At 41.8% G+C, this 24,492-nt stretch overlaps 1 protein-coding gene across 2 annotated transcripts in view; it reads left to right on the forward strand.

The window, feature by feature from the left end:
- Positions 1 to 797: 797 nt before the first annotated feature.
- The window catches only part of ANAPC5 (anaphase promoting complex subunit 5), a 44,658-nt gene continuing 20,963 nt past the window's right edge, over positions 798 to 24,492 (forward strand). Inside the window, exons 1-8 of one of the 2 annotated variants that reach the window (XM_045457211.1) lie at positions 798 to 1,136; positions 4,407 to 4,486; positions 5,375 to 5,484; positions 6,323 to 6,515; positions 15,664 to 15,730; positions 17,822 to 17,923; positions 19,878 to 20,068; positions 24,186 to 24,267. In XM_045457211.1, coding sequence (XP_045313167.1) covers positions 930 to 1,136; positions 4,407 to 4,486; positions 5,375 to 5,484; positions 6,323 to 6,515; positions 15,664 to 15,730; positions 17,822 to 17,923; positions 19,878 to 20,068; positions 24,186 to 24,267 — 1,032 coding nt within the window. In that variant the 5' untranslated portion in view covers positions 798 to 929. The remainder of the gene's footprint in view (positions 1,137 to 4,406; positions 4,487 to 5,374; positions 5,485 to 6,322; positions 6,516 to 15,663; positions 15,731 to 17,821; positions 17,924 to 19,877; positions 20,069 to 24,185; positions 24,268 to 24,492) is intronic. The other variant, XM_045457212.1, reaches the window with a different exon arrangement.

Below are 24,492 nucleotides of genomic sequence, written 5' to 3' on the forward strand. Positions count from 1 at the left end.
AAATAAACCTTAAAAAAAAAACAAAAAACAAAACACCCACAACTCTCCAAAAACAAACACAAGGCACTACTAGGCACAGTGCATGTGTATAGCCAAAGTTGAATAGACATGGTTTTTCTTTCAAGGGTCATAGACACTACTACACAGGCAAATCATTATTAATAATAAGTCAGGCTATAGAGAAGTGTCTTGGGAGAGATAACGATGAATGGAAGGGGAATTGTAATAAATCAGATTTATAATATTGTCTAGGGATTGATTTTGGAGGGATACAAATGCCAGACTACGGATCTTGTAGTTTATTAGGTAGGAAACAGAGGCTCACTAAATGAAAGTGATGTTACCTTCCATTTCATGTAAGGATGCAAGGTCACTTGCAACCTGACTTGGCTGTCTCCAAATGGCATTTGTGAAGTACTGAGAAAAAAATGCTTCATCATGTCTTAAAAGAGTTTAATGAAACTCTCAAATTTTGAATTTAGAAATTAACATAATGGATCAAATACAAATTTTAAAGGTACAAATTTAATTTTGTTGCTTCGTTTCAAAATTCAATTTTAACTGTTTTCGAATTAAACAAAAGGGCAGTCGCCGCACCACAACCTGTTCAGCTCCGGTTCCAAAGCGTCAGCTCCCTTCCACGGTTCCATTCCAAGTCACCCCGGAACCTGCTCCTTTCGTTCGAGTTTCTGTAGGGACTCAGTCTTTAAGTACACCGCCTTTGCCCCACCCTGCGCAGCACCCCTGGACATTCTGATTGGCTCTAGCCCTTCCATGTGCTTTGGTCTGGCTTCTCTGATTGGCCAACGGCGAAGATGCCCGTATCCTGGGCTACAGCGCGGGCGAACTGAGGCCTAGGGCTGGCTGTGGTGTGTTTCAAGCGGGAACCCGGGGGTCGGCCGGGCTCCTGGGCTTAGTCCCGGGGCGCCATGGCCAGCGTCCACGAGAGCCTGTACTTCAACCCCATGATGACCAATGGGGTAGTGCACGCCAACGTGTTCGGCATCAAGGACTGGGTGACTCCGTATAAGATCGCAGTGCTGGTGCTGCTGAACGAGATGGGCCGCACGGGCGAGGGCGCCGTCAGCCTCATGGAGCGGCGGAGGCTCAACCAGCTGCTCCTGCCGCTGTTGCAGGTGAGCGGCCCCCACCGACCGGCTCCCGCTCATTCAGCAAACCTTTTCTGAGCACCTGTTCTGTGCGGGACACCTCACTGGGCCTGGGGGCGCGAGTGTTCATCACATACTCTTTCAGCCCTGGAGGACCGAAAAAATAAAAATAAATAAAGGAGTTAATACCACCTGCTAACTGAGTGCTTACCATGCGCTAGGCGCTGTTACATGCATTTTTTTCTTGCAGGTTCATATTTGGCTCCAGCATTTATTAGCTGAGTGACTGGGTAAGAGTTATTTTCTGACATCCTGCGTCTTCTATAGAAAGGGGCTACACGTAGTCCTGAGAGTTGGAGACAGATGAATCATACAGGCACCTAGAGGACCGCAATAAGTAGTAATAATGACCTATAACTAACATTGAACACTTCCTGTTTGCTAAGCACCTCACATGTTTTATTTCATTTCGCCGACTCAGGTTATAGTTTCACCACGTACTGGCTGTGTGACTGTGGCAAGTTCTGTAGTCTACTTGGGTGTTTGGATTCTCTGTAAAAACGAGGACAATGATAGAAACTGTTTGGGGATGGCTGTATTAAATTAGAAGATCCATGGAAAGCACATAGTTTGTGGCACATAGTAAATGCTCAATGTTAACTATTTTCATTTTCATGTATTCTCATAAAGCATGTACCTTCTTTTATATAGGTTGTGGGGTTTTTTGTTTTCATTTATGTGTGTGATTTTATGACTAATGTCTCTCCCTTAGTAGACTAACTTCAATGAGGGCAGTGTTTTATCCTGCTTTTGTTCACTCTTAGATCCCCACAGCTGAGTAGAGCGCCTAAGTAAACGTGTGGAATAAGTGACATGGAATAAACCCTCTTGTGGCAGATGTGTGAACTCGGGTGGAGTGGGAGGTCTTAGAAGAAGTGGTACTGAAGGCTGAGCAGCTGGCTATTGAGCAGTGGTGGCAGAAACAAAGATCTGGAGTCCTGGGCCCCCACATTATCAATATACTTGACTTTTTATAGTCTATCACCCGTATGTTGGGGGAGAGAAGGGGTACTGAGGACACAGAGGTTAAGTGGCTTGCCCACCTGGTTGAATAAAAGGAATGGGGTCTCTATTACTTGTAGCTCCCAGTCCTAGCCTCATTACTATTATTACAAATACATTTTCCCCACTATTGAAATAAAAGTTATAATACTAAAAGATTTGGTAATAGAGAAAAGAAACAAAACAGTACTTGTGTTTTAACTCATACATCTTTCTGCCTTTGCTCATATCGTGTTTTTTGTCCTAGATTTTCCTTTGGGTTCTTTGTCTGGCTGAATACTATGTGGTGTAGTAACATTCCAACCAGACTCCCAATTCCTTTGCAAAATTTGGCTTTAAACAGTTAATTTTTAAAAATTCATTTTTTAAAGTTTACTTATTTATTTTGAGAGAGAGAGAGGGAGAGAGAGTGGGGAAGGGGCAGAAAGGGAGGGAGAGGGAGAATCCCAAGCACGCTCTGTGCATGGTCAGTGCAGAGCCCAGTGTGGGTCTCAAACTGAAGAAACTGTGAGATCATGACCTGAGCTGAGATCAAGAGTCTGTTGCTCAACGAGTGAGCCACCCAGGTACCCCCAAATTTGTTAATTTTTAACTACTTAACTAACACAAAGATTCATTGTAAAAACTTCAGCTGATCCTAAAATTGATGGAGTGAAAGGTTATGGTTCTGCATGGCCTCCAATCCTTTTCCCTCTCAGAGATTATCACTGTTAATGTTCGTTTGTTTGGCCACAGGCCAGAATGGATCTTTCTAGACCTTTTGCTAAATGCCTGTATATAGATAGATGGAGGCATATGGTTTTAAGTATATATATATATATATATGTGTGTGTGTGTGTGTGTGTGTGTGTATCCTTTTAATTCTGCTTAAATTTTTAAAAAGTTTTTTTTTTTTTGTTTTTTGTTTTTTGTTTTTGACATAAATGTGACTTCTATTCTACAGCTTGCTTCTTTCACTTAACCAGTCTTGGAGACCTTTCCATATCAGCACATTTGAATAGAGCTACCTCATTCTTTTTTTTTTTCTTTTTTAAACAGCAGCAGTGTATTCCACAATAAGAAAAGAAACATATAATATTTAAATAACTTATATAAGTTATTATAAATTATAGATTAACTCTTTATTAATGGACTTATAGATGCTTTTCAGTTTTTCTTCATTTCAAACAATACATGCCGAATGTACCTTCCCTACAAGTGGAATTACTGGGTTAGCCACATCTGAAATTAGCATATATAGTGTCAACTTCCTCTCCAAAAAAGATTCACTGTTTAGTTTTTTTTTTTTAGTTTATTTATTTATTTTGAGAGAGAGAGAGAGCAGGCAAGCAAGAGAGTGAGTGAGGGGGGAAGGGCAAAGAGAGAGAGAGAGAATCCCAGGCAGGCCCCAAGCCGTTAGCACAGAGTTCAGAGATGCAGGGCTTGATCTCACAACTGTGAGATCACCATCGGAGCTGAAACCAAGAGCTGGACGCCAAACTAAATGAACCACCTAGGCGCCCCCAGTGTTTAGTTTTTAAACCTCAATTATATTGTAGTTGTCGTTGTCTTCTTCTTTTTTAAAGATTTTGTATTTAAGTAATCTCTATACCCAAGGTGGGGCTCAAACTCACAACCCTGACATCAAGAGTCACGTTCCACCAACTGAGCCAGCCAGGCGCCCCTAGATTGTAGTCTTGACAGCTGAGGTTGCATACTCCTTGTCTCTACTGGTATGTTTTATGGACTTGGGCGCATAGTATGTCTGCCTACCTTACAAGGTTTGGGGAAGGATCAAGTAAGATTATGTTTGTGAAAAATAGGACACCTACGTTTGTATAATGTCTTCCAGTTTATGAAGCACTTAGCCTTTTTTTACTCTTTCTGGCACAAGCAAGGGAGATGGTTATTATTATCTCCGTTTTACTGATGAAGGTTTCTGAGCCCTAGTTAGGGCTCAGAGAGGCTACAGCTTTGCCATGATTACAAAATTAAGAAGGAAAGAACAGCAGGTCCTCAGACTACAGAGTCTCTGTTTTGTTCCCATTTTAAACTATTCCGCAGATGAAACAAGAATGCTATGCAAATGTAAAGTATTACTTTAGTGCTTTAGTTTTTTTTTTTTTTTTTTCTTCCTGATTTGAGATTTCATGTTTGGAATGATTGTTAAAGCAGAGAGAAATTCATGTTTACAACTGTTTATCATTCTCCAGCTCCTTAAAATTTATCCATAACTTCCCTATCTCCTTTACGCAGGGCCCAGATATTACACTGTCTAAACTATACAAGTTAATTGAAGAATCTTGTCCCCAGCTGGCAAATTCAGTACAGATCAGGTAAGCTTCCTTTTCTTCTGTATATATGAGAATATGTTTACGTGGATGAAAATTAGAGAAGTGCACATGGTGATGAATTCTCTAAAAACATCTTTGTAAGTCTCAGTAAACAAAAACTCAGTTTTCCTAAGAACTTTACTTTTTTCTTAATGTTTTTTATTTTATTTTATTTATTTTTTAAGTTTATTTATTTTTGAGAGAGAGAGAGGCACAGTGCAAGTGGAGGAGGGGCAGAGAAAGAGGGAGACAGAATCCGAAGCAGGCTCTAGGCTCTAGGCTCTGAGCTGTCAGCACAGAGCCTGACACGGGGCTTGAACCCATGAACACTTAACCGACTGAGCCATCCAGGCGCCACGTTTTTTATTTATTTTTGAGAGAGAGTACAAGCCGGGAAGGGGCAGAGAGAGAAGAGGACAGAGGATCTGAAGCAGGCTCTGCACTGACAGCAACAAGCCTGATGGGCAGCTCGAACTCACGAACCGTGAGATCATGACCTGAGCTATGAAACCAAGAGTTGGACCCTTAATTGACTGAGCCACCCAGGTGCCCCTACTTTTTTTTTTTTTTTGAAGAATGGTAGTTAACATTAAACCTATTTCAAAATTTATTTTTCTGTATGGATCTACCTTGTTCTTTTATTTGCTGCAGGGAATTCCATTTTGCTAGCTGATGTGTTACTCTGACAGGTTTTATGATGAAAACGGTGATACTTTTCAGAATAATGGGAGTGACATTTTGAAGTATCAAGTTTGTTTTATGTGCCACCATTTTCTATGAATCTCTGAATTGCTTTTAAAATAGATTTATTGGAGATAATTGTGGAATGTGAAACATGGAAAGATGTTTAAAGGGCCTTCCTAAAATGTGCACCTCAATTTTCTCATTCAGAATCAAACTGATGGCTGAAGGCGAATTGAAGGATATGGAACAATTTTTTGATGACCTGTCAGATTCTTTTTCTGGAACTGAACCAGAGGTTCACAAAACGAGTGTAGTAGGTATGAAGCTCTTCTAAGGAGAGCAGAGACTATTTTCATTGAAGTGAGCAGCTTTCTAAATCACATCTGTCATCACTCTGCTATCTCTGAACAAACACAGTGGGACATGTTTTAGTTTGTACTTACTGCCTTGCCATTTTGTTCTATGTTTCAATAATTGTCTTGTAGAAAAGCGTCTTCTGTTTTGTCTGTAGTAGTCCAACTATTAGCCCAGTCCTGCGGGCTTTTAGGGGTTCATGGCTCCTTCCCACAGTCCTCTGGACTCCTGGTCTGCATTGTGCAACTCCCTAAGTCAGGGTCACCAACTAAACTTTTATGAAAAGAATTAAGTAAGAATATGTTATTGAGGGCATATGTGAACTTTCTTGATGCTGTCCTATTAGCTTTATATCCATGCTGCATCCATTTGGCTTTTTCACACGGTAGTTTTTATGTTATTCAACATCAGCTATTGTTGATCGCCTGTGTGCCAGGCTCTGGACTTACAAGATAGATAGGGACTTCCTCTTGAGATCACGTACTGGTAGGGTGGGGCCAGATGGTGAAAAGTAAATAGGTAAATAAGATAATTCAAATAGTTCCAATAGCCATGAAAAAAGATATTGGATGGGTAAAGATGATGGAGTGCAGGGGTGGGGAGTGGATTGGGGACTGCGCGACGCATTAGAAGAGGAAACCAGTTTTGTAAGAGATGGGGAAGAACATTCTAGGTGGAGGGAATAGAAACTGCAAACGTCTCTTTTTGATGCTTTTGAAGCAAGATTGCAACATATAGTATGAACTCTGTGTAACCTGGATTTCAATTAATGCCTTCGCCTGCGTATGTCTTATTTTATAGGTTTATTTCTGCGCCATATGATCTTGGCATACAGTAAGCTTTCTTTCAGTCAAGTATTTAAACTGTACACCGCCCTTCAACAGTACTTCCAAAACGGTGAGAAAAAGTCAGTGGAGGATGCTGACATGGAACTGACCAGCAGAGAGGAGGGTGAAAGAAAAATGGAAAAGGAAGAACTTGATGTATCTATAAGGTAATTTGGGTTTTTCGGATAGGCATCCCTTTCCTGTGAAATAGCATAATTACAGGCTTAGTAAATCCTCATTCATTCAGAGTTCACATGCTGGCTACCATCTTTTTGCCTCTCCAGATCCAAGAAGTGGACCCATATGGGCTGCATCAGTGAGTGGGCTCCTTGCCCTCTGACATCTGATTGGGAGGCACTGGTGGGAAATCCAGAGTGAGGAGAGTGGGGACAGGGTGTTGATCCACTTGCTCCCTTACTTCAGAGTCATGGTGGACTGGTTGTAGGGTCATACTTCTATCAGGTGGTCCTCCCTGCATTCTTCTGAGGTTGGGGAAACAGGATTTCCCCGGCCTGGGGTGTAAGGTGCCCCACTGTTACCAGTCCTGGGGACTGTATTGTCCCTTATGGCTTCTCTGTGTCCTGCCCCTGGTTTTTCAAGTGGTCCTTTTTTAAACTCTTCTCAAATCACCGTGTTTGAATGTGCCATTTGTTTCCTGCTGGGACCCCGACTGATAGTGTTCCATGTCAGCATCCAGCAGGAGCTAATGACTGAGTCAGTGAAAATGGATTGAGTGCCTACGGAAGTTTAAGCATTGGGGATGACGTGCCACTGCTCACCTAGTTGTTTAACCTCAAAACCTTGGAGTGTCCTTGGTTCCTCCCTCTTTGTCACCCTGACAGCTAGTGCTTCAGCAGGCCAGTCAATTGTTCCTCCACGATAGTTTTTGTTTTTATAATTTATTTATTTATTTTGAGAGAGAGACAGACAGACAGACAGACTCGGGGCTCAAACTCCCGAACTGTGAGATCACAACCTGAGCTGAAATCAGGAGTCTGACGCATAATCAACGGAGCCACTCAGACACCCCCATGATAGTTTGGACTTAGGTCATTTGTCTCCATCATCACTGCTGCCCCTGCAGCCCAAGCACTGCATTTTCTTAGTGGATGACTTCTGTAGCCTCTTCATTGGCCTCCTTGCCTCCACTCTTGTCTCCCTGCAATCTGTTTTTCTTATTTATTTGTTTGTTTGTTTATTTAAGTAATCACTCCACCCAACATGGGGCTCGAACTCATAACCCTGAGATTAAGAGTCTCATACTCTATCAACTGAGCCAGTCAGGCACCCCTCCCTGTCATCTATTTTTCATGCAGCATCCGGGGGAATCTTTGTGAATGTAAATCACGCCATGTCACCCTTCTGCTCCAAACCCTCAGCCATTGTCCTTGAAATTTAGATGAGAATCCAAGCTGATCACAGCCTCAGTGCCTGTGTGATCAGGCCCCATCATCCTCCCTACCTCTTGCTGCTTACTCTCCCCTTCACTCTCAGGAGTCCACCTGCTCAGGCGTGCTTTTGCTTCGTGAACACTCCACCCTGACTTCTGATTTCAGCTCCAGTGTCATCACACAGGCCTTCGCTGACCACATACCTGAAGTAACCTCATCCCAAATATTCCTGGCAGCTTTAGTTCCTTCATAGCTCTTCTCACTGAGTAACTTGTTACATTTATGTGCTTACTCGTTTGTATCTGTTTCTTCTGCCTCGGCATCCCTTCAGATCTAAGACCCTTCTCTGTCTTGCTTCATCGCATTTTTGCCTGTGCTCCGTGTAGTGCGTGTCTCATAGAATGTGCCTGTGTGTGCTGGGTGAATGAATGCAGAAAATCAACATAGGCAGTCTCACTCACACTGGTGAGTGGTCTCATAACATACTTTTTATTGCCTTCCCTCACTTTGCTGTCTTGCTTCCCCTTCACGCGAACTGTTACCTGGGATCACCTCCCAAATAAACTACTGCTACTTGGAGGGAAAAACACACGTGTGTGTATACATATGTGTATATTCCATATTCGCTGATCTCAAGGAGCCCACAGTGTGGTGTGGAAGACTGACACCCAACAGATTGTTACACGGCAGTGTGCTCAGCTCTGATTTAAGTAAGCCTCACCTGCCCTAAGAAGGCTGGCTAACTGCCTTGGGGGTGGGGGGTGTGGTTCCTGTGAGTGGACTTTGTATGGTTGTGTGATTTGTTTAGCACATGCTTGGGCTCTGGGCTCAGGGATTACCTTTAAATACTTCCAAACCTCCCTTACTTATCGTTGCTTACAAATGTCTTTCCTCTAGTGGAGAGGCAGGAAAGTGTGGGGTTAAGAGTCTGGTTGTGGCCTTGGACTGCTGGGTTTGAATTCTGACTCCTCCACTTATTCCCTGTGAGACTCTGAGCCAGTTACTTACCCTCTCTGTGCTTCAGTGTCTTCATCCGTAAAGTGGGGGATCTGATTCCTTCCTCAAAGGGTTGTTGTGACAATCAAATGTCAAGTCCGCATAAGTGTTCTGAACTGTGCCTGGCGTGTAGTACATGTTCAACAAATACTGGCTATTCTTATTCCCTTGTTTCTTTTTTAGCTGAGACCCCCTAAGGAGTGCATTGGGGCTGTCCTGTAGTCTTTGTTCTGGCTACTTAATATGCTTCAAGTAGCAGAATGTCACGTCTTGTAAAATGTTAAAATTCAGACTTGTTTTGTGTTGGCTTTCTCCTAAATTAATCCCGTTTAATTAGGTCTAGCTACATTTTTTGTTTTTATCCTGTTCTAAGAATTCATTTGTGTGTGACTCAGTGTATTTGCTATGAAGATGTATCATTTCATGTCAAATCACTATGTTGTACACCAGAAACTAATGTAACGTTGTGTGAAAAAGAAAAGGGAAGAAAGTGTATAGTGATTTACAATGTATACAAAATTTTGGGGGGCGCCTGGGTGGCTCAGTCAGTTGAGTGCCCCGACTCTTGATTTTGGCTCAGGTCATGATCCCAGGGTCCTAGGATTGAGCCCCACATTGGGCTCTGTGCTGAGCATGGAGCCCGTTTGAGATTCCTCTCTCTCCTCTGCCCCGCTCCCCAACTGGCGCTTTCTTTCTCTTAAAAACAAAACAAAACAAAACAAAACTTAAAAAAGTAGGGGTGAACAATTTGAAACCATAAGAACTGAGAATCAAATTGTGTACTTATTACAATTTTATATCTTCAAAGATGAAACTGGAATGTTATTTCACTTAAAATGTACAACATGCAGAATGCTCTGTAATGGTAAAAAAATGTACACCAATGTAAATTTTTATAATTTTCCAGTAAATGACATTTCTGGATCAAAGAAAAAGGTATAGTTTCAGAAAATAGCATACATATAGTAGACTGAATTTTGTCACTGAAATTAAGAGGTATATTATTTAAATATTCTCATTAAGTATTATAATAAGGGTTTAAAACAATTTTTTTTTAATGTAAGTAATCTCTACACCCAGTATGGGCCTTGAACTCACGACCCTGAGATCAAGAGTCGCGTGCTTTTCTGACTGAGCCAGCCAGGTGTCCCTAGAATATATTTATGTGAAAAAAAAAAAAAAAAAAAAGAATATATTGCAGTCATTTCTTGGTTCTTTTAAAGAGGGAAATCTTATTTTCTGGTGATCTTTTCTAATGTTTTATTGCATTTATGAAAAATTTCTCAATTTAGTCCTTTTATTCTTTTCTTTCTTTCTTTCTTTCTTTTTAAGTTATTGGAATGTTTTCAGATCTCTTTTCTTCAGGAAAGTTATTTTTCTTGCCCCAGAAATTTGTATTAAAATTAGAAAGGGGAAAGAAATATTGTATAGTTTGTAAATCTCCCGTCCTCCAATGAAATTACTCCTGTTTGGAAAGAGGAACCCGACTGTTAATTTAGAAGGGAGGGAATAAATATTCAGTCAACACGTGTTTGTCATTAAAAAAAAAAAAATCCGATCACAGATGCACCTGGGTGGCTCAGTCAGTTAAGTGTCTGACTTCGGCTCAGGGCATGATCAGGTTTGTGAGTTCGAGCCCTATATCGGGCTCTGTGCTGATCGCTCAGAGCCTAGAGCCTGCTTCAGATCCTGTGTCTCCCTCTCTCTGCCCTTCCCCTGATCACGCTTTGTCTCTCCCTCTTTCAAAAATAAATAAACATTAAAAAAATTAAAAAAGCCATCACAGAAGAGAGGGCACACTGAAACTGAGCCTCTGTGCTTCCTTTGCTGGCAGTTGCCAACGGCCTGCAGTGAGGAGCTGGCTGATAGGTTTGCCCCACTTGAGTCTGTAGTGGAGCCTTCTGGTCTGCAAGCTGCTGCAGTTACAGCTTCTCTTTACTCCTAAAAGGAACTAACAGAAGTAGAAATTCTCTGGTATTTCTTCCCTTGATTTAATATAAATCTCCCAAATTTGTTCATTTATTCAACAAATAGTGCTTCCGATGTGCCAGGCTCCCCGTTAAGGTGCTGTGTTGTCAGCCAGGAGGACAAAGTCCAGTCCTTGAGGGGTTACGTGGGGGAAGGTCAGATGATAGAGAGCCAACTGATAAGGAACGTAGTTTCAGAGCAATGCAGTGCAATCAAGAGGAGAGGGCACCCACGGGTGGAGAGTAACTGGGGGTTCCACTGGGGAGGGGCCTTTGGACTGGGAGCTAGGTAATGAAGGAGCCAGGGGAATTGCCAGAGCACACAGCTTCCAAGACAGGAGAAGCTGGCATATTGGAAGCATAGGTGGAGGGCAGTGTGGCTGCATCATGCCCTCTGGTCACATACCTCAGAAGGGCTAGGGTCCTTGCTTCCTCCTTGGATATTTAGTAACTGTTCCTGTCTCAGTCCCTTGCCTCCCCTGCTTCTGTCAATACCCTGCTCAGAAACCTCCCCAGATTCCACAAAGTCTCCTCACCTGGTGTTCCAGGCCTTCCACAGTTGACCTCTCTGACCTTACCTTTAGTTTCTGAGCTTGGATCCCTGGCGTCTTTTGTTTCTGTTTCCTGAAATGTCTTCTTCCTTCCTCATCATTTTCTCTGCTCCTTCCCAACTAGCAAGTGATTTTCCCACTTCTCAGTACAGAGTTCATATCACCCTTGGCCTTTACCATTTACTGCCATCTTTTCACCTGGGCTGGCCTCAGCTTTCCCCAAGATTAAGCCTGTTAGCCCACTGTATATCCTCCAGGACCTAAACTGGTGTTTTACGTATTGCAAGTGGTCAAAAACAAAAAAATAAAACCTTTGTGGATTGATTAATCTCATATGTATTTTTTTTAAGTGTTTATTTATTTTTGAGAGAGAGAGACAGCTCAAGCAGGGAAGGGACAGAGAGAGGGAGACACAGAATCTGAAGCAGGCTCCAGGCTCTGAGCTGTCAGCCCAGAACCCGATGTGGGCTTGAACCCATGAACTGTGAGATCATGACCTGAGCCAAAGTTGGACACTTAACTGACTGAGCCACCCAGGAGCCCTGATTAATCTCACATTAAAAAAATTTCAATTACAGTGGTAGATTTAAGCCCTTTAGGGGAATTTCCAGATTCCTGAGAATCTTACAAATGCCATGTACTAGGTTCATATTAAAAATGAACATCTTTGGGGCACCTGGGTCGCTCAGTTGGTTAAGCATCCAACTTCAGCTCAGGTCATGAACTCACGGTTCATGAGTTCGAGCCCCGCATCGGGCTCTCTGTTATCAGCACAGAGCCGGCTTCAGATCCTCTGTCCTCCTCTTTATCCTCCTCCCTATGCATGCTGTCTCTGTCTCTCTCAAAATAAATAAACTTAAAAAAAATGCACATCTTTGCATGAGCACCTGGGTGGCTCAGTTGGTTAAGTATCTGACTCTTGATTTTGGCTCAGGTCATGATCTCACGGTTCGGTTCATGAGATCAAGCCCCCTTGCTTGGGATTCTGCTCTCCTCTCTCTTTCTCGCCCCCCCTCAAAATAAATAAGTAAACATTTTTTTTAAAATGCACATCTTTGCCAACTTTTGAGTACAGTTTTACAAGATTCATGGACTTCTTAGAGCCCATCCCTGAACCCAACTTAAGTGCCCTTGATTTATGGACTAGTAAGTCTAAAATTCTGTCTCAGCTAATAACTGAATTTATAAGCAAGGTATACTTGAACTTTTTCCTAAGTGGGTAGCCCTTTTCCTAAATTGAGTACTTCTGTGGCTTCTTAAGAATTACTTTTTTCCTGCATATATTTGTGAGGCCTTAAGGAAACCAAGAAGAGTCAGTAAAGGATGGTTTGGGCCATGGGGTTTTTACTTGCTCTTCCCAAGCTGGTTCATGTCAGCCATGATTGCCACCATGGAGGCCAGAACCAAATTCGATCTTCATTTATGGGAACTGTATTTCCGTTTCTTATAGAATCAGTTTGCATGATGCTGATTTTCTCTATTTTATTAACCTTATTGCTCCTGTGTCCTTCCTTATAAGCTACCCCCAATTTTCAGGGACAGGGGAAGGGTTTAAATAAAGCATTTGGTAACTGTGAGCATTGTGGACTTCTAAGATTTTGTTTTTAAGTAATCTCTACACCCATCGTGGGGCTCCGAGATCAAGGGGCGCCCGGGTGGCTCAGTTGGTTGAGCGTCCAACCTTGGATCGGGTCATGATCTCACAGTTTGTGGCTTTGAGCCCTGTGTAGGGCTCTGTGCTGACAGGTCAGAGCCTGGAGCCTACTTCAGATTCTGTGTCTCCCTCTCTCTCTGCCCCTCCCCCTCTCACACACTATCTCTCTCTCAAAAATAAACACACACACACAAAAAAAAAAAAACCAAAAAAAAAAAAAACCAAAACTTTGAGATCAAGAGTTGCCTGCTCTACAGACCAAGGCAGCCAGGTGCCCTGAGTGTTGTGGACTTTAGAGGCAGATGGGACCAGAAGCCTGTGTCTAGTTTCATTCAGAGTCTCACCTGTCTCTAGCCTTTTTGCATGCAGCCATATATAATTATGCCAAGCCTTGGGTTTAACCTTGGTTAAAGCGGTGTGCTAAGAGAAAAGGACTTCTTACTGTCCTGATACTTAACTGTTTTCCATTTGAGAACTTGGCCTGTGAATTTTTTTCCATTTCCCTCTAGGTCACTATTGTGTTACTGATCTTTGTTAGACCTGGGCTAGAGCTGGTTCTTGGCAGCTCTGATGGCTGCAGAATCTGATACACTGCTTAGGGATTATTAAGTAATATTTAACAAAAATGAAGCCAAGAGGGGTGCCTGAGTGGCTCAGTTGGTTAAGTGTCTGATTTCGGCTCAGGTCATGATCTCACAGTTTGTGGGTTTGGGCCCCATGTCCGTCCAGCTCAGCTCTGTGCTGACAGCTTGGAGCTTGGAGCCTGCGTCACATTCTCTGTCTCCCTCTCTCTCTGCCCCTACCCCCCTTGCACTCTCTCCTCTCTAAAAAGTAAATAAATAAGCATTAAAAAAAAAAAAAAAAAAAGGCACCTGTGTGGCTCAGTCAGTCGAGCGTCTGACTTCAACTTAGGTCATGATCTCATGGTTCATGAGTTTGAGCCCCACATGGGGCTTGCTGCTGTCAGTGCAGAGCCCGCTTTGGATCCTCTGTCCCCCTCTCTTTCTGCCCCTCCCCCACTCCTGCTCTATCAAAAATAAACATTAAAAAAAAGAAAGAAAGAAATGAAGTCAAGAGAATATTAGAGCAGTGTTTCCCAAAGTGTTTTCTGTAGAACACTAGTACTTCATAAAAGATGTGAGGAAAGGATTCTTTGGTCAATTAGTTTGGTAAATGATATATTAAACAAAAGTAAATGAAGTTTCAGGGTGCCTGGCTCAGTCAGTTGAGCGGCCAACTTTGGCTCAGGTCATGACCTCGCAGTTCGTGGGTTCAAGCCCCGCGTTGAGCTCTGTGCTGACACCTCAGAGCCTGGGGCCTGCTTCAGATCCTGTGTCTCCCTCTCTCTCTGCCCCTCCCCTGCTTATGCCTCTGTCTCTCTCTGTCTCTCAAAAATGAATAAATGTTAAAAAAATAAAATAAAAAAAGTAGATGCAGTTTCTTTTTGTTGGATTTCTCTCAGGTGCATCATTAATCTCGAATTAAGATAGAGCATACAACTGTCTCCAAATTACATAACCTCAGAAGAATTTTTTCTTCTTTCAGAATATCCATTTATATATTATTTATGTGAAAGTTTGAAAACTGCTTATATTAGATGCAGAGTGCTTGTGAAAACATTATTTATGAGTAAATATTGATTTTTATACTTATCAAAATCTTGTAGAGCAGGCATTTCTTAGAGTCATGTGGCAAAAGGGATTACTCATACTTTTCCTCTCAAAATAAGACTTTTCTATTGTATATATGCAGATTTGTCAAGTCTAGGTTTATACCCGTATATTCCTTGTCTGTTAAATCTGCATAATCTAAACTTCTAGGCAAATGGTTATGTCTTAGGAGAAGCCACTTTCTCCTGCTCTGAAGTATCCCACATCTTGTATCTGTAGCAAGGAGTTAGAAACTCTCCATCCATTCATTTCCCAATCTCTTGAGGGCCTGTTTTATTCCTAGGCATGGCACTAGGTATTGGTATCCAGTTGCAAGTACGAGCAGCCAGGTGTGGCAATGCATAGGTGCTGTGCTCAGCCTCTCTAGTAGGAGACAGTGGCAGCTCAAATGAGAGATGTCAGGAGAGATTCTTGGAGGACATCACATGTCAGTTAGTCTTGAATGACGGATGGTGTACCGTAGTCCAACAGTGGGCGGGACAATGGGCTTTCAGGCCAAGGAAGCAGCAGGGGCATCTTGGTGCCGTAGGAGATCTGCGAGGACGTCATCAGGCTGGGAATGTGGGTGAGAAAGAAAAGGCAAAGGAGAGAGGTAGTAGCTAGGATCACTCATGGAGCATTGCACCTGCCCTGGTATAATAAAATGTGTGGATTTTATTCTGGAAGCTGGGTACCACGATAGATTCGCATTGTAGAAAGATCATGCTATGTAGAATTTAGGTCTATAGCTGTCCATAGTTACATGGTGTGAACTTTGGCAGGTCATTCAACATCACTTTTTAAGTATGTCTTTTCTATTCCTGAGAGGAGAGAATTAATTTTAAAAGTTTTTGAGATCTTCTGATGAAGCCATTTGACTTGGTTAGCATTACCATTCTTGCTGTTGTGGAATTCTTTTTTGTTTGTTTGGCTTTTTAAGTTTTTAATGCCATTATAGTTAACACACAGTGTAATACTGGTTTCATGTGTACAGTATAGTAATTTGACATTTCATAAAAGGACATTTCATGCTCCTTAATCCTCATCACCTAGTTCACCCTTCCATGTTGTGTAATTCCTTGTTATTTTTGTTTTATTCTTTTCCAGAGAAGAGGAGGTATCTTGCAGTGGGCCTCTCTCCCAAAAACAAGCAGAATTTTTTCTTTCTCAACAGGTATGTGTTAATTCTGTTATTTATCATGAACTTTAAAAAAGATATGTCATCACATACGCCTGTTTCGTTGATAGGCTTATTAGTGAATCTGCTTTATTCCTTATTCTTGGTCCTCTTTCCTTTACTAACAATACAGTTGTGGTTATGTGTTCTTTCCGATTTTGTGTGTGATTTTCTTTTTCTTTTTCTTCTTCTTTTTTTTTTTAATAGATTTTATTTTTAAGTAATCTCTACCCCCATTGTGGGGCTCAAACTTAAAATGCTGATATCAAGAATTGAATGCTCTACAAACTGAGCCAGCCCAGTGCCCCATGACTTTATTTTTCTTAAAGTTATAATGCATGATCATTTTATAATAGTGTGTGACTAACACAGGCCAAAAATGTGCTTTGGAAGACTTACTTCTCTTCCCCCAACATTTTATTATGGACATTTTCGAACAGAAAGAAAAGTTGAAGAGCATTGCACAGTGAATACCTATATACCCGTCACCCAGATGCCACAATTAGTATTTTGCTCTGTCTTTATCAATACCTACACGTTCTCTATCCAGCCACCATTTCATCTTATTTTTTGATGTATTTCAAGTTGCAGACACCGGTACAGTTCACTCCCAACGTTTCTTTCTTTCTTTTTTTTTTAACCCCAAACATGTCTTGCTGGTGCTTTTGAGCCATACTTTTTCATTTGCTCGGAAACAGAAGCTGAATATTTTTCTCCCATGTTTTTTTTGAGCATAGAATTTTGATATTTTGTTCTACTTTTCTAATTCTCCTTATTTTGTTATTAATTTTCTTTTTGCAGAAAGATGTACTGTTTAGGTCTAGCTGAAAAGTCATAGAATCACCCCTGCAGATGAATTTCAGACAGATTAGAAAAAAACCCTCTAGACAACCAGTGAAGTATGGAGGAGACAGTATAGCTAGAGCCTCACCACATTCTCACACTTCATTCAGTCCGTTACAGGTGGATTAAAGGGTAGATGTGAATATTTAAAGCTATAATTAGACCAGAAGGAACTACATATTAACTTTTAACTGATCTCTGGGTGGGGAACGACTTTCTAAACATAAAAGCTGTGGAAGAAAGCATGTAGGAGAAGATCATTTGATTTTCAGCATAAAAATTAAAAACGCCTGCACGTCAGAACACACTCTAACAAAACTAAAAGGCAAACAATAAAATAGGAAAAAGGATTTGCAATAAATATGGCAGTCACAGGGTTAATACTTTTGCTTTAAAAATCATATTATCAAAGACTTTGATGATGAGACAAACTTTATATTATTGAATGAAAAGAGCAGGAAGTAAAATGATATACAGTGTTCTAGTTTTATTAAAAATATGGTCTATGTATGCACATATAGAAAAAAGACTGGAATAAGACACTGACATATCAATAGTGTTATTTCTGGGTGGAGGGGTTACAGATGATTTTTGTTTTCTTCCATATGTCTTTCCATGTTTTGGAATCTTCTATAATATAATGAATTCAAATGAAATTAGAAATTATTATTATTTACAAATAAAAATTTGTCTAGGTAAAGTTGAAGAGTTTGTAATCAAGTTAAGTACTAATAATTAATTTAGGACTGGTTTTCTAACATATTTTATATAATCATTGCTGGTACCATCTACTTGAAACAGATAGCCAGGAGTAGGGCATCTGGGTGCTGTGAGGCCCTTTGCCAGGCTGGAAGTGCACACTACCTGCCCTGAAGGCACTCAGTCCGGGGTGGGGTCACACTGGCACTTTTAATGTAGGTTGCTAAGTACTGCAGGAAGGGTTCCTGCAGGGGCCTACGGGAGCATGTAGGGACTTACAGGACCTTACCTAGTCTAAAAGCTGATATAAGCAAGTGACTAAAGTCTACATGGGGTCCTGAAGGACAAGTAGGAGTTTGCAAGACATGTGAGGACTGTGTGGATGGGGAGAGGGAGTTGGCAGGCTTTTTGTCTCAGGAAGAGGAAACACTGTGGCCGAGAGGAGAGAGGAGCAGTGGGAAGGAACATAGGGGATCCTAGTCAGTATACATTTCCATATGTTGACCGGCCACGTCTTTCTTCTGAGTTGTCATCTTTAAATTTCAGGCTTCTTTGTTAAAGAATGATGAGACAAAAGCCCTCACTCCAGCTTCTCTGCAGAAAGAACTGAACAACTTGTTGAAATTTAATCCTGATTTTGCTGAAGCGGTGAGTCTTTTGAGTTAGAAAGCCACAATCAGGCTACTCTTTATATTGAAGAGCCATGCAAATGAGGATTGTCCCATTGGCCCAGTTTCTTGGAAAGAAATGTTGTTGGCAAGTCTATAAGCCTGGATTGCAAAGCTTTCCCTCCTACCCCCTCGTCCCTGGGCCATTAGGGGTTTCTTCAGTCCCTTTTCTGTTGCTATTCCCATTCATTCATCATCTCTCTGAGGCTGTGAATTATTGACAGATGATACAGTAGACTGATTTTTTTTTTCAAGTTTTGGGACTAAAAATTCTTTTCCTTTCTCTTGTCAAGTTTTTTTTTTTTTCCCCAAATTCAAATAATTCCATTCCTTACTGGATTTTTACCCAGAAAACTTTCTTTTCTTTCTTTTTTTTTTTTAACTTTTTTTTTTTTTTAATTTATTTTTGAGACAGGGAGAGACAGAGCATGAACAGGGGAGGGTCAGAGAGAGGGAGACACAGAATCTGAAACAGGCTTCAGGCTCTGAGCCGTCAGCACAGAGCCCGACGCGAGGCTCGAACCCACAGACCGCGAGATCATGACCTGGGCCGAAGTCGGCCGCTCAACCGACTGAGCCACCCAGGCGCCCCAACTTTCTTTTCTTTTTAAAAAACTTTCTTGGGGCGCCTGGGTGGCGCAGTCGGTTAGGCGTCCGACTTCAGCCAGGTCATGATCTCGCGGTCCGTGAGTTCGAGCCCCGCATCAGGCTCTGGGCTGATGGCTCGGAGCCTGGAGCCTGTTTCCGATTCTGTGTCTCCCTCTCTCTCTGCCCCTCCCCCGTTCATGCTCTGTCTCTCTCTGTCCCAAAAATGAATAAACGTTTAAAAAAAAAAAAAATTTAAAAAAATAAAAAATAAAAAATAAAAAACTTTCTTAATAACACCTGGATTTGACGTCTGACTTTACTCACATGCAGAAATATATCTCCTTTGCGCCATAGTAACTGCAGTCTGCCTTTTGGAGGGAAATTAAATTCAGTGAATCAGAAGAAATGAAAATACTGTCAAAATACATGACAATGTATTTTACTAAGTGTAACTTAGTAAACTAGTTACACTCACTGTGTTTTGACTTGGACATTTAGAGAACTTAATTTTATATTATAATTTTAAAAATGTTTATTTATTTTTGAGAGAGAGAAAGAGTGTGAGAGGGGGAGGGGCAGAGAGAGGGAGACACAGAACTGAAGCAGGCCTCAGGCTCTGAGTTTCAGCACAGAGACCAACCTGGGGCTCAAACTCACAAGCCATGAGATCATGACCTGAGCTCAAGTTGGGTGTTTAACAACTGAGCTACCCAGGCGTCCTTTATAATTTGTATACGAATTCAGGTCTTAAAATTTTTATTATTGAAGAGTGCCTGGGTGGCTTGGTTGTTAAGTGTCCCACTCTTGATTTTGGCTCAGGTCATGATCTCTCCGTTCATGGGTTCAAGTGCCTCATCAGGCTCCATGCTGACAGTGTGGAGCCTGCTTGGGATTCTGTCTCTTTCTCTGTCTGCCCCTCCCCTGCTTGCTCTCTCTCTCTCTCAAAATAAATAAATATAAATTAAAAAAAATTTTTTAAAAATTTTTATATTTGAGCTTACAGTCTTCCTTAATACCTGAGGTAGGTGAGGTCCCCCCACCCCCAATCACCCTCCGGTCCTAGTATAACCAGTGGCATAGTGGGTATATATTTGGCATAAAACTCTGACACAGATCATAATGGGGCTCCCATTTTTCATTTGGCGACTTCCTAGCCCATTCCTAGGGAGGAAACAAACCACTGTATCTTGAACTTGCTTCATCCTGCCAGTGGGAAAAGATGAAGCTAAACTGTCTTCACGAAGGGCAGAGGAATACGGGTATCTGAAGCTAGTGGGACGCTCTGAATTAGTCTCAAGCTAGTGGAAGCTGAACATTTAAAATATGTGGATTGTTTCTTGTTTCAGCACTATCTCAGCTACTTAAACAACCTCCGGGTCCAAGATGTCTTCAGTTCAACACACAGCCTCCTTCATTATTTTGATCGCTTGATTCTTACTGGGGCCGAAAGCAAAAGTAATGGGGAAGAGGGCTATGGCCGGAGCCTGCGATACGCCGCGCTGAACCTGGCCGCCCTGCACTGCCGCTTCGGTCACTAGTGAGTTGATAGGTTTTTGTTTCTGCAGAAACTGAAGAAATCAACTCTCAAATGTTAACGGAGATGTAGGTTTTAAATGCAGTGTTGAAAAATCAAAAGGGGCGTCTGGGTGGCTCAGTCAGTTAAGCGTGGGACCCTTGATTTTGGCTCAGGTCATGATCTCATGGTTGGTGGGATTGAGCCCTCGACTGGTTCTGCGCTGACAGTGGAGCCTGCTTGGAGTTCCCTCTCTCCTTCTCTCTGCCCGGTTCCTGCTTGCACTCTTTCTCTCAAAATAAAAGAAGAAAGAGGAGGAGGAGGAGGAAGGAGAAAGAAGAAGAAGAAGAAGAAGAAGAAAGATACCCTCCTACCTGGGCTTGTCAATAACTTCCCAAGAGGGAAGTTCCATAGACAGCAGTTAATGAAGACCTTCTCCTTAAGCAGTCTGCCCCCTGGTGTCACCAGTGAGCATTACTAGCTAGTGTATGGCCTCTTTCCTTACTTCTAAGAACAATAGCCTTTGAATTAAAAGGAAATTAGGTCATTAGGCCAGAGATTCCCAAAAGGAATTTTTGGAGGTAATGATGGGGATACAAAAGCTATTTTCAGTATTTCAAAAAGCCAAAATGAAGTTGTACCTTTACTGGATAAAACACTGTACGCTCACTAAGCCACATGTTTGTGCTTTGGGACAGAATTCAGGCAGCTCAGTGAGGTGACACTGGCTTATGCCATTGCTAAGATATGCTTATGATTTTAATGAATAAAAATAGGAAAATTGCCCAATTATTTAGTAAATGGAGTTATGTCATTAAAACCTTAAAACATGGGGGCTATTTTGGAAACTGAAATAATGTGAATAAGGGTGAAAAAACTGGGAATTATTCATTGAAGGGGTCTCCCTGCCCCCTGTGACTTTTTCTCATTTGAGAGAAATGTGGTCTCTGCTACAGGCATCTTTGAATAGAGACTGTAGGGTATGTTACTGTAAATATGGTGTCCAAAGTTCAAGAGCTGAGACTTCTACCCCTTGCACTATGGGTCAGAAATGCTACTAATTTCTTTTATTTTTATTTTTATTATTTTTTTTATTTTAGAGAAAGAGTGACTAGGGGAGGGGGGCAGAGGGAGAGAGAGAGAAACTTTAAAAACGTTTATTTTGAGAGACAGAGAGAGTATGAGCAGGGGAAGGGGGGACAGGGGGAGAGAGAGAAACTTAAAGTTTATTTATTTTGGGGGGGGGGAGGGGCAGAGAGCGAGGGAGAATCCCAAGCAGGCTCTGGCTCAAACTCAAGAAACTGTGAGATCATGGCCTCAGCCAAAATCAAGAGTTGGACGCTTAATCGACCAAGCCATCCAGGAGCCCTGAGAGAGAGAATCTTAAGCAAGCGCCACACTCTGTGCAGAGCCTGACATGGGTCCCAATCCCACAATCCTAGGATGATGACCTGAGGAGAAATCAAGAGTCGGATCTCAACAGACTGAGCCACCCAGGTGGCCCTCTGTGGCCCTCTGTTAATTTCTGATTGTCTCATTTTAAAAGGGACATTGAGGGGCGCCTGGGTGGCGCAGTTGGTTAAGCGTCCGACTTCAGCCAGGTCACGATCTCGCGGTCCATGAGTTCGAGTTCGAGCCCCGCGTCGGGCTCTGGGCTGATGGCTCAGAGCCTGGAGCCTGTTTCCGATTCTGTGTCTCCCTCTCTCTCTGCCCCTCCCCCGTTCATGCTCTGTCTCTCTCTGTCCCAAAAATAAATAAACGTTGAAAAAAAAAATTTAAAAAAAAAAAAAAAGGGACATTGACAGGCTGGAGCTTGTGTAGGGGACACTCTCCTTGTAGGTGTTCAAAGCCATGTCATATGAACAGTGTGGGAAGGGTATGAGAATGGTGAGCCTGGAGAGAAAATGATTTAGCCAAGCACGTGTTTGGCATCTTCATGTAGTAAAAGGTCATGTGAAGACAGCTTAGATTCCTGGAGAAGAACGAGAGCTAGGATGTGCAAGGGAAAGACAGTGCTTTCCTCATGATAAGGTTTTTCCACATGGAACCTCTGAGGAAGGACCAGTGGGGTGCTCAAGCCTAGACCAGAGGTGTCAATGAGGGAATTTAAGCATTACATTGATAGTTGGACTCAGGAAGGTTCAAGGCTACTCCAAACTCCATGATTTTATGAGATTCCATGTTATCTTTTGACAGTCGACTTCTTTTTGCCTGCCCAGCTGTAATGACCTCTTAATTGGGGCCTTCCATTTTTTAGTTGTCATAATAAATAGCAACACTATTTGTAGTATCTACCATTAACCGATTTCTGTGTTTAGACCAGTTTCTGCTAGGGTTTAGAAATTTGTATCTAGCATTCTAGATACAAATAATCTGTTGTGCAGAATTTCTTTATATTTACAATATTATCAACAGATAGGTAGCTAACTGCATGAAATTAATTGCTAAATTAATTTACTTGGGTTCATGCATCTTTGTTTCTAGTCCTGGAGCTGTGGGCCCGTATTCATCTCTGTCACACAGCTTATAGGATTGTGGAGACTTCTTGAAAATCGTTATAGTTGTTTACTGAGCATCTATGGTGTACTGGGTGCTGTTCTAGATGCTGAGGTTACAGCAGTGAAAAAAGAGGGGGAAAAAAGCCCCTGTTTTCATGGAGCTTGCCAGTGGGGGAGATAAACCATAAACAACACTAAACATAAGTGTAATGTATCCAGGTGATAGATGAGGATAAAGGGTCGGGGAATGCTGTTGTTTTCATAAGGGACACTTCTCCAGATATATGCACAGATCACTCCTTCAATTTGTGAGTCTCTGTTTAATAAGGTAGCAGGTCAGTCCTCCCTAAGCTCTACTAACTTATTGTATGTATGTATGTGTGTATATATGTGTATATATATATATATATATATACATATATATATATATACATATGCACATATATACATATATGTATATGCACACACACACACACACATATATATATATATTTTAATGTTTATTTTTGAGAGAGAGAGAGAGAGAAAGAGTATGACCAGGGGAGGGGCAGAGAGAGGAGACAGAATCCGAAGCAGGCTCCAGGCTCTGAGCTGTCAGCACAGAGCCCGATGCGGGGCTCGAACCCACGAACCGTGAGATCATGACCTGAGCCAAAGTCAGACACTTAACTGACAGAGCCACCCAGGTACCCCTGCTAACTTAATGTTTGAATAGAGATTTAAAGCAGTCTTTAATCTACCTGGGAATCTACCTTTTGATAGATGTATCTGGTTTCTTTATTCAAACAAGTGGTTATTGAGGAACACACCAGCTCTCCCTAATTAAAATGGATTGCGTGAGGCTGATGCTAGAGGTGAAAGAAAATTCCTTATGTAAATGTTTCCTAAATAAGTGATACCCATTGATTCTATTTTGAGATCTTCAGTAACCCTGTGTTTATGAACTTTTTTTCCGTGACTTGCCACTGGGAAACCCAAAGTTTAAGAGCTCACCCTCTGCAGGCTTATAAAGTAGTTGAAGAGATAAAATTAACAAGTAGAAAGTGATTAACAGTAGTATTTAATTAAACACTACAAGGTGGGTTACAGATTGCATTTCTGTGGGTGTTTTCAGAGGTGACAGCTCAGTAGGGCCAAGGATAGTTGGCTGAATTTCTGCAGATCTTGAGATTAGCTCAGATCTCCCAGATGGAGGGGAACCACGTCAGCAGGAAAAAAAATCTCAGAAGTGAGTATCCTCAAAATACTTTTTAAAACTAGTTTTGAAAAAATACAAAATTATCAAATGCCATTGTAAAAAAATTCACATAATGCAGAAGGGAGTGCAGTGAAAAGTGAAATATTGTATCCTCTCCTTGTCCATCCTCCCAGTGGTAGACAATTAAAATAAAAATCTTAGGAGCTGAGATCAAGAAAAGCCCTTCCTTCTTGCCCTTTGTAGTAGAAATCCACCTTAGAAAGGACATGTTCTGTCTCCTCTGTTAAATGTTTCTCACTGCTGGGGGAGGAAGTGCCTCTGAGGGAATAAGGTCATTGTTAGAGCTTCCAACCTCAGATGAATTACCGTACAGATGCCTTCCTGTTAAGATGCTTGAACATGTTTGTGATTGTTAATGAGTTATTAATGTTCGGTCTGTCTCTAGTCAGCAGGCAGAGCTCGCCCTGCAAGAGGCGATTAGGATTGCCCAGGAGTCCAACGATCATGTGTGTCTCCAGCATTGCTTGGTGAGCCATCCCCTCCTGTCTCAGAAGTTTTGCCCCTGTGTTGAGTTGGCCTTCTGAAGGTCCCGTTCGAAATGGCTTGTTTTGCTGTTAGAAGGTCCTTAGCAATGAAGGGAAACTAGTTAGGTGGTTGTGGGAATTCAGAAAGGCAACCCATCATTATTATCTTTCTTAATTCATGATTTCTATTTCACTTTGCGGGGGAATTTCTTGTCTACAGATTTTAAT

Source organism: Leopardus geoffroyi, chromosome D3, assembly GCF_018350155.1.
Source record: "Leopardus geoffroyi isolate Oge1 chromosome D3, O.geoffroyi_Oge1_pat1.0, whole genome shotgun sequence".
NCBI lineage: Eukaryota > Metazoa > Chordata > Mammalia > Carnivora > Felidae > Leopardus > Leopardus geoffroyi.